The 9508-nt window shown below is 53.8% G+C and overlaps 1 protein-coding gene across 1 annotated transcript; it reads left to right on the forward strand.

The window, feature by feature from the left end:
• Positions 1–6430: 6430 nt before the first annotated feature.
• Positions 6431–7390, forward strand: LOC128901455 (olfactory receptor 14A16-like). Its single transcript, XM_054183467.1, has one exon. It carries the CDS (start codon positions 6431–6433, stop codon positions 7388–7390), a length of 960 nt encoding a protein of 319 aa, XP_054039442.1.
• The last annotated feature ends 2118 nt before the right edge of the window (positions 7391–9508 follow it).

Genomic DNA, 9508 nt, shown 5'->3' on the forward strand with positions numbered 1-9508 from the left:
AACAGAAAAAGTTTTCATAAATACATCAACAAAAAGAGAGCCAGGGAGAATCTCCATCCCTTACTGGATGCGGGGGGGGGAAGTTGCAACCAAGGATGAGGAGAAGGCTGAGATACTTAATGCCTTCTTTGCCTCTGTCTTCAATAGTCAGACCAGCTATCCCCAGGGTGCTCAGCCTCCTGAGCTGGAGGATAAGGATGGAGAGCAGAACAACCCACCCATAACCCAGGAGGAAGTAGTCAGTGATCTGCTTCTGCACCTAGATGCACATAAGTCTATGGGGCCAGATGGGATTCACCCAAGAGTACTCAGGGAGCTGGCGGGAGAGCTCACCAAGCCTCTCTCCATCATTTATCAACAGTCTTGGTCAACAGGGGAGGTGCCAGATGACTGGCGGGTGGCTAATGTGACGCTCATCTACAAGAAGGGTCGGAAGGAGGATCCGGGGAACTACAGGCCTGTCAGCCTGACCTCGGTACCAGGAAAGATCATGGAGAGGATCATCTTGAGTGAGCTCTCACGGCAAGCGCAGGGCAGCCAAGGGATCGGGGCCAGCCAGCAGGGGTTTAGGAAAGGGAGGTCCTGCTTAACAAACCTGATCTCTTTCTATGACCATGTGACCTGCCTTCTGGCTGCGGGGAAGGCGGTGGACGTTGTCTGTCTGGACTTTGGCAAGGCCTTTGACACCGTCCCCCACAACATTCTCCTGGAGAAGCTGGTGAATCATGGCATGGACAAGTGTACTCTTTGCTGGATTAAAAACTGGCTGGATGGCCGTGCCCAGAGAGTTGTGATTAATGGAGTGAAATCCTCTTGGCGGCCCGTCACCAGTGGTGTCCCTCAGGGCTCAGTTTTGGGGCCAGTTTTGTTTAATATCTTTATCAATGATGTAGATGAGGGGATTGAGTGCACCCTCAGTAAGTTTGCAGATGACACCAAACTAGGTGGGAGTGTTGATCTGCTGGAGGGTAGGAAGGCTCTACAGAGGGACCTGGACAGGCTGGATCCATGGGCCAAGGCCAACTGTACGAGGTTTAATAAGGCCAAGTGCCAGGTCCTGCATTTCGGTCACAACAACCCCAAGCAACGCTACAGGCTTGGGGCAGAGTGGCTGGAAAGCTGCCCAGCAGAAAAGGACCTGGGGGGGGCTGGTGGATGGCCAGCTTAACACGAGCCAGCAGTGTGCCCAGGTGGCCAAGAGGGCCAACAGCATTCTGGCTTGTATCAGGAACAGCGTGGCCAGCAGGAGTAGGGAAGTGATCGTGCCTCTGTACTGGGCACTGGTGAGGCCTCACCTCGAGTGTTGTGTTCAGTTCTGGGCCCCTCTGTACAAGAGGGACATTGAGGTGCTGGAGCGTGGCCAGAGGAGAGCTACCAGGCTGGTGAGGGGTCTGGAGACCAGGGCATATGAGGAGAGGCTGAGGGAGCTGGGCATGTTTAGCTTGGAGAAGAGGAGGCTGAGGGGAGACCTCATTGCCCTCTACAACTACCTGAAAGGAGGGTGTAGAGAGGGGGGTGTTGGCCTCTTCTCCCAGGTGAATAACGACAGAACCAGAGGAAATGGTCTGAAGCTGCGGCAGGGGAGGTTTAGATTAGATATCAGGAAGAATGACTTTACTGAAAGAGTGGTCAGGCACTGGAACAGCCTGCCCAGGGAGGCGGTTGAGTCCCCATCCCTCGAGGTATTTAAGAAATGTCTACATTTGGCACTTCAGGGCATGCTCTGAAGGGCAGAGGTTGTAGGTTGGTGGTTTTTTCTTTTCTTTTTTTTTTTGGTGTGTGCATGGTTGGACTGGATGATCTCAAAGGTCCTTTCCAACCATGAAGATCCTATGATTTCTATGATTTCTGTGATTGTCTGCAGTGGGCAGGGAGTGAGACGGGACTGCTCCCAGAAATGCCATGGGAGGGGAGGTGCATTTCTCAGGGAAAGGGGGATGAAGGGTGGACATTCAGGGTTACGATGTTCCTCTTCCCATGTCACCATTATGTGTGACGAAGCTCTGCTTCCCTAGAAGTGGCCAAACATCTGCCTGCCAATGGGCAGCACAACATCACTTTGCACGTGCAGCTTTGCTCCACTTATTAAACTCCCTTTGTCTTGACCCATGAGTTGTTCTCACTTTGCCCTTCCAATGCTCTCCCCCATCCTGCTCTGGGGGAGTGAGCGAGCAGCTGGGTGGGGGCTTTGCTGCCAGCTGGGGTCAGCCCACCATGCAATTTGCCTTATTTCTACTTTCACTAAAACCAGTAAGAGTGACTCGCTCTACAAGAGCTTCTTCCTCTTCTTCTTGATGATGGTAAACTTTATTTCTTTAAAACCATTCCATTCATTCATTCTTCCTTGACAAGACAGTTACAATTTCTCAGACTTGTATTCTGGCATGATGGTTTTAGAGCAGTATTATTCCTCTCCTTTCAAACTCTCCTTTCATTTAATGGCAACACCTCTCAGACAGTATTGTCCCTAAATCATTTCTACTATCTTTTATTCTCGTTTTTTAGTGCTTGCATGTGGAGTTGTTTATCCTGATTATCACATCTCTGACTAGCTCTTCCTTGTTTGCCAGTACCGGATCCAGGTGAGCATCCAGAGCCCTTGTTGTCCCATTGGGCAGCTGTATTAAGAAGTTGTCCCTAGATCCTCCTATCTCTTTGCACCCTCTTTTACCTGGACTGTGAATGCCAGGACAATTACAGTCCCCCACAGGAACTGGCTCATTGACCTGGAGACTTCCTTTTCTTGCTGACAGAAGGCTGTTCCTGCTTCCTCACCCTCATGGAACGGTTCATAACTGCCAATGTGACGTCACCCTTCCTGGCTCCTCTAATCCTCAATGACAGAAGCTAACCGTCCTGGAAGAGCTGCATCCCTCGGAGCTGCCTCTTCACACTGGGGGCATCCCCCATCCTCACCCTCCCTCACACTCTCTTCTGCAGAGCCTCTATCCCTCCACTGCAGCACCCCAGGTGAGCAAGCTGGCCCACCACATCTCATTTCATCCAAACTGTCCCAGTGCTGTGAGGCTCCAGCTCCTCCTGCCTGTTCTCCAGCTCCTCCTGCCCGTCCATGTTTGGGCTGCAGCATGTCAGGAGTGGCACCAGGGCTGAGGACAGGCTTGTTACAGGCAAAGGCGGTAACAGGGAGCCAGGACCCCGTTCTGCTTCACACGGTGGAGTGCTTGGCAAATGGTAATGTAACAAGGAAATGAGGTGCCCAGAGACTGCCCTGCAGTCTCCAAGGCCAGAGAAACAAGAGACCTGGCATGGTACCGGAGGCTTTTTTGTTTTAAAGTAATGGAATAAATGCAAATAAATAAGGTGTCACCAGTGCAGGGATGTGGAGCTATCTTAGCTTTGCAGTGACTGGTGCTCTAGTAAATGCAGGGGATAGAGAGAGAGCTTGGAGCTCTGCATGCTCCAGGGATATATGTGACAAGGTGCATTCAGGTGCCCCAAACATAGAGGACTGCTGCCATTTGGGATGGCCAAGGAATGCCCCCTTCCCCCTCTGGACCTCAGCTGATGCTTGGGAAGGATGTGGGTGTTCCCAGAGATTTTGCATCAGAGCTTGCAAACACTTGTACAAGTCATGGACCACCCATGGCCCCTCTGTCATCCCCAGGCTTATGTGGGTGAGCAACGGAGTGCCCAGAGAAGAAAGGGCAGGGGCTGAGAGCAGGGGCTCACCTGCCAGCAACACTTTTGTGCAGCCCTGGACTGAAGCCAGAGGAATCCCAGCTCCTGTGGCTGTGGGGGGTGCATGGCGGGAGAAGAATCCTGCTTCTTCCAGCTGGGGATGAGATGTCTGCCTTGCCTCAGCTGAACCACAGCCCCAGCTGAAACACGGCCCAGCTGAACCACCTCCCCTTTTCCCTGTCTCCATGTCCTTTTTGTGATGGGTCAGGAACAGTGGTGTCCAGAGGGGAACTTTGACACCTCTCACAGAAAACCTCACTCTGGTAGGACAACTTCTGTTGCAGGAATCAGTCCCTCTCCACTGTTTAGAGAGGGACCCTTAGTGATTATTTTGTTGGCTCCGAAGTACATTCCCAGGGATGATCCTGCTGCCTTTCAGGCTCCGTCAGCCCTGGACCCCCAGGGACACCTCAAGGGAGCCCCAGAGGGGAGAGAGAAGGTGATGCCTTGAGCTGGTCCTCTGCTGCTGAGCTGTGCTGGGCTCCTGGGATGGAGGGAGCTCATGGCAAGCGGGCAGCGCTGCAGAGAGACAGCTCTGCCCAGGAGCAGCTCCTCTGCCAAGCACAGCAGGGCTGAGGGCACTGAAGCAACGGAGATGTTACAGGCGATGTGGAATGGGGGGATGCTGAGAGCTCACTTGGAGGGGGGAGCTTCACAGCCCTTAAGAGAGTGAGTCTCTGGCTGCAGAGCAATGTACATGAGTGTCCTGGAGGGGTCTCCTAGAGCTGGCACATCCCAGAGCAGTTAGGATGTGGCAGGATGGCTCACAGGGTTTCTTTCATGTGGAGAAGGATGTGCTGCAGAGCGGGGCTTCCCTGTGCCCCCGCACAGTGACAGGGCATCGCAGCTCCCTTCTTCCAGGGAGGGCTGCAGGGCTGCGAAGCCAGGTGTGCAGCCAGGGGTGCCCAGAGCTGTCCCCGAGAGCAGGGTCCCTGCACCCCAGGGTGCTGTGTGCTGGGACACTCGGCGCTCAGCATTCAGCCTGCCCGGGGAGCTCCTCGCAGTGCTGTGGGGAGAAGCTGTGGGTGGAAGGAGGACCCGCAGCAGGGCAGGTCGAGAGGGCGCTGCGGGAGTCAGGGCTGCTCACAGCTCCACATCACCCCCAGGACATTTGCGGAGGGTCCTTTTCAAGGACACTAAGGCCACCATTCCTTGAAAGGGAAGGTATCTGTGCTTTGAGGTTTCTCCTGTTGGTTTTCGGGGTGGGCTGTGGGAGATGGGAACTAATTTCTCTGTTCTGGAGAAGGCACTGAGACCAGCTCTCATTAGGACATTTCTGAGCTGCTCCTCAGGCCCTGCACACACAGAGATGTCCCTGGGCAGTGCCCTGCTGCCAGGAGGGGTCTGCAGGGCAGAGCTGAGCCCCCAGCCGGTGGGATGGGGTCTGTGAACACGGGCAGGGAGCAGATATGGGGACAGATATCAGCTCCGGTCCTCCAACGTGGTACACAACACCACATCTAAAAGCACCTGCCGTGGGATGTCACTCTGTGCGGTGGTCACTACAGGGCAGTAAGAAGAGGGCTTCACTGCATGCCCACCTCTTTCTCTTTTTGTTTCATCTAGTGGGAGCATTGTGACTTTCTTCCTTGTTTCTCCACAGGTACATGTTGCTCTTGCTCTCTGGGGTTTGGGTGGGGGAACAGGTCAGCTTCTTTTTTGACACTGACTCTGGGGGACCTGCCCTGGATCTGTGTCTCAAACCTTCTCGCCATCTTTTCCCTCTTAAACAGGCCCCGATGCCCTCAGGCAGCAAAAGTCCAACAGCAAATGACCAGTGGTGGCTCCGTCCCTGAGTTCCTCCTCCTGGCCTTCACAAAAACGCAGGAGCTGCAGCTCTTGCATTTCTGGTTCCTTCAGGACACCACATCTTTCCGCTAATTCGCTGGGAGGTCTTTCTGGGCTGCAGGCTGCTCTCCAGAAGAGCTCTCCCGTAGCGTCTCTCTGTTATCTAGGAGGCCCGTGGAGAAGACACCTTGGTGCCGAAGCCATCGAAATGCCACTGGATGGCTGTAGGTGGGCAGCTGCAATGAGCCCTCTGTATCCCTGGCTGGAAGGGGAGAGCTGAGATTGTGCTCAGGTATGGTGGGACGGGATGGGAAGCTGGAGATCTGCACGTTGAAACTGGGTTCCTCTGCTGGTAGCAGTGCCCAATTTTCAGTGTGATCTTAGTCCAGCTCAGAGAGGTGTCGGCACAGGGCAGCTAAGTACAGGGCTGAAGGACAGACTGGCTCTCCTCACTCTGAACAAAGGGACGGCCTCTTTGCAACTCAGCACCCACAGGGTTTCACTTGGAGTGCAGCCGAAATACCAAGGACTTCTGCCTTGAAACACTGCTCAGGTGTGGTTGGGCTACAAGGACAAAATAAACGAAACAAAATCCCCAAAGCTCTGCGCTGCAGTTGGGTGATTTGGGAGGGCCAATGCTGAAAAGCTTTTTGATATCAGGAGAGGATTTAATCCGAGATCTCACCGTGTTCCTGTTTACCTCTTGCTGCAAGGCAGGACTGACTCCTCCTAAGCCAACAGCAGAGCCCCCTGCTCCCAGTGACACCCTCGGCTGGCCCCAGAGAAAGCTCAAGAAGGGACCTGGCAAAGGTATTCCTGAAAAGCAGAGAAACACTTCAAGGGATTTCTATGAGGAACAGAGTAGGTTTTGCCCGGAGAAATCTCCCCTAACTTCTCCATGCCTTTTCTTCCATGGACAGTCATCCATGCCTAGAAGGACCAAATGTCCAACGGCAGTTCCATCACTGAGTTCCTCCTCCTGGCATTCACAAACACGCGGGAGCTGCAGCTCTTGCACTTTGGGCTCTTCCTGGCCATCTACCTGGCTACCCTCCTGGGCAACGGCCTCATCATCATCGCCATCGCCTGTGACCACCACCTCCACACCCCCATGTACTTCTTCCTGTTCAACCTCTCCCTCCTCGACCTTGGGTCCATCTCCACCACTGTCCCCAAATCCATGGCCAATTCCCTCTGGGACACCAGCGTTATTTCCTATGGAGGATGTGCTGCCCAGGTCTTTGTCTTTTCCTTTTTGATGTCAGCAGAACTGTACCTTCTCACCGTCATGGCCTATGACCGCTACGTTGCCATCTGCAAACCCCTGCACTACGGGACCCTCCTGGGCAGCAGAGCTTGTGTCCACATGGCAGCAGCTGCCTGGGGCAGTGGTTTGTTCCACGCTCTGCTGCAAACTGCCAACACATTTTCACTACCGCTGTGCCAAGGCAATGCCATAAACCAGTTCTTCTGTGAAATCCCCCAGATCCTCAAGCTCTCCTGCTCCAACTCCTGCCTCAGGGCAGTTGGGCTTCTTGTGGTTGGTGTCTTTGTGGACTTTGCATGTTTCCTTTTCGTTCTTTTCTCCTATGTGCAGATCTTCAGGGCCGTGCTGAGGTTCCCCTCTGAGCAGGGACGGCACAAAGCCTTTTCCACGTGCCTCCCTCACCTGGCCGTGGTCTCCCTGTTTGTCAGCACTGGTATGTTTGCCTACCTGAAGCCTCCCTCCATCTCCTTGCCATCACTGGAGCTGATGATGGCTGTTCTGTACTCGGTGGTACCTCCAACTTTGAACCCCGTCATCTACAGCATGAGGAACAAGGAGCTCAAGGATGCAATTAGGAAAATGATTTCTTGGATGCTTTTCAGTTGTTATGAACTTCCCTTCTCTCTGCACAAATGACTCCCCGGGTATCCCATCCCAGGCCTGTACTATGAGTTTTTTAGTTATCATGCTCATCATTAGGATTACATAGGCCTACAGGAAAGCTGGGGAGGGACTTGTTATCAGGGAGAGGAGCAATAGGATGAGGGGTATCGGTTTTAAACTGAAAGAGGGGAGATCTAGATTAGATATTAGGAAGAAATTCTTTACTCTGAGGGTGGTGAGGGACTGGCCCAGGTTGCCCAGGGAAGTTGTGTATTCCCCATCCCTGGAGGTGTTCAAGGCCAGGCTGGATGGGGCTTTGAGCATCCTGGTCTAGTGGGAGATGTCCCTGCCCAGGGCAGGGGCGTTAGAACTAGGTCCCTTCTAACCTGAGCCATTCTATGATTCTATGATTCTGTGATTATCATCACCAGTATTCTTCTCGTTATCATCACAATAGTTGCTGTCATTATAATTTTGTGGTAATTTGTGGTTATTTTGTCCCTACACAAATGTTTAGACTCAACCTACTTCTACCAAGGAATGAACGTGTGCTCTCTCACTTGGAGCCCATATAAATGTACATCCAACAGTGAGTCAAAGCTGGCTCCCATATAGCATCACCGTAATAAAGTGTGACCTCCTCAGTGCACTGCCCCAAATTGGGCTCTTCTTCCAACGATGGTGCTAAGAATACGCATAAGCAAGCGCTCCCGCAAAGGGACTGTTTCTTCACTGATTAATGAGCAAAGAGCTCGCTGTCACATTGTGACTTAGATACTGAGGGCTGGATTTAGGACTAACCCCATCTACTTACAATGGAGATGGTGAGTCATCACAGAGGTACATACCCCGGACTTTCCCACGCAGATGATGGCGTTAAGGAAGGGAATCTGGAGCGGCCTTGGCCGGTGTGTGCCTGGGGTGAGCAGTGACTGCAGCCCCATAAAGTGAGAGATCGCCCAAGGTGGGGCCATTCAAAGGACAAGTTCTAAACCCAGGCACCTGCAGGGAAACAAGGACTCTGCTGTCCCAGAGGAGGAAATGGTGGCCCAGCAGACACAAGGAAGGGAGGCAGGGGAGTCATTCATGTCCCCCTCAATCAGGACTGAACATCTACTCTCCTCTGAAATGCATCAGAGGCCCTTCAAGCACCTGCCACATCCACAGGATGTAGCTTAGCAGCAATGATGCCCACCCAGCTCCCATGAGACAGTGGGGAGCACAAGGAGAGGTTCAGGAATGACCAGGAAGGTCAGATGAGGGAGGGAGAGAGATGAGATGAGAGCTGACCTGGGTTAGATATTGCACTGGAGAAAATGCCCGTGTTCAGCTCATTCAAAACTGTTTCCAGACCGTGGATACCCTGAAGCATGCTCACAGTGCAGAGTCAGAAGTTCTTGCTGTCCTGGTGCTCCACCAGGCCTGGGAAGGGGCTGAAGAAGGACTGGTGTCTTCCGCTCCCCATCCCTTTGTGCCCTTGTCCCTCATGAAGAGTGACATCGAGACAGTGGCTGGCAGCCTGTGGCAGGGCTTGCACCAATGGAAGCATGACCCGGCAGCCGTGTGAGTTTGCTGCTGTGCCTCACTCAGTCCCTGTGCCTAGCACGTGGCCTTGAGACAGCTTCCCCCACCCTACGTGCTGGCTCTCACCCCCAAAAGCCACCCCTGTCCCGGCCAGTCCGGGGAAGGGCTGATCATTGCAATGTGGCCAGCCCCATCCATACTGGGGGAAGATACAGCCGTCCCCAGGCTCACACATTCCCAGACCCTGGCAGATCCCGGACTTGGGCTGTCTGCAAACTCTTGCGCACCAAGATGTGTTGTGCAGACCACGTCAGGGGGATGTTTCCCCACCCCTGAATGCACCCTGCACAGTGTGGTGCCCCCTCATAAAAAAAGCCCTTCGGCCGCACAGCAACCAGGTCGCTGCGCACTGAGCAAACAAGCAGGGAGCGGGTGTTCCCTGGGTGTGACCCACGGAACCACCCGGGAGCACCACGACGAGGGTGTAATTCCTGGGCTGGGGAAGCGGGCGGCCAAACAGGGCACGACACAACAGTCCAGTCACAGCGGTTCGCACGGCAGTTCGTGCGGGAGAGGGCTGAGACACTGCCAACCCGGCCAGGTAGCGATGGTAACTACTCGCCAGAA

Source organism: Rissa tridactyla, chromosome 25 (assembly GCF_028500815.1).
Source record: "Rissa tridactyla isolate bRisTri1 chromosome 25, bRisTri1.patW.cur.20221130, whole genome shotgun sequence".
In the NCBI taxonomy this organism is placed as follows: Eukaryota; Metazoa; Chordata; class Aves; order Charadriiformes; family Laridae; genus Rissa; species Rissa tridactyla.

Bases quoted from the DNA above. Each gene is read 5' to 3' on its own strand.
- LOC128901455 (XM_054183467.1), top strand. From the start codon at position 6,431: ATGTCCAACGGCAGTTCCATCACTGAGTTCCTCCTCCTGGCATTCACA.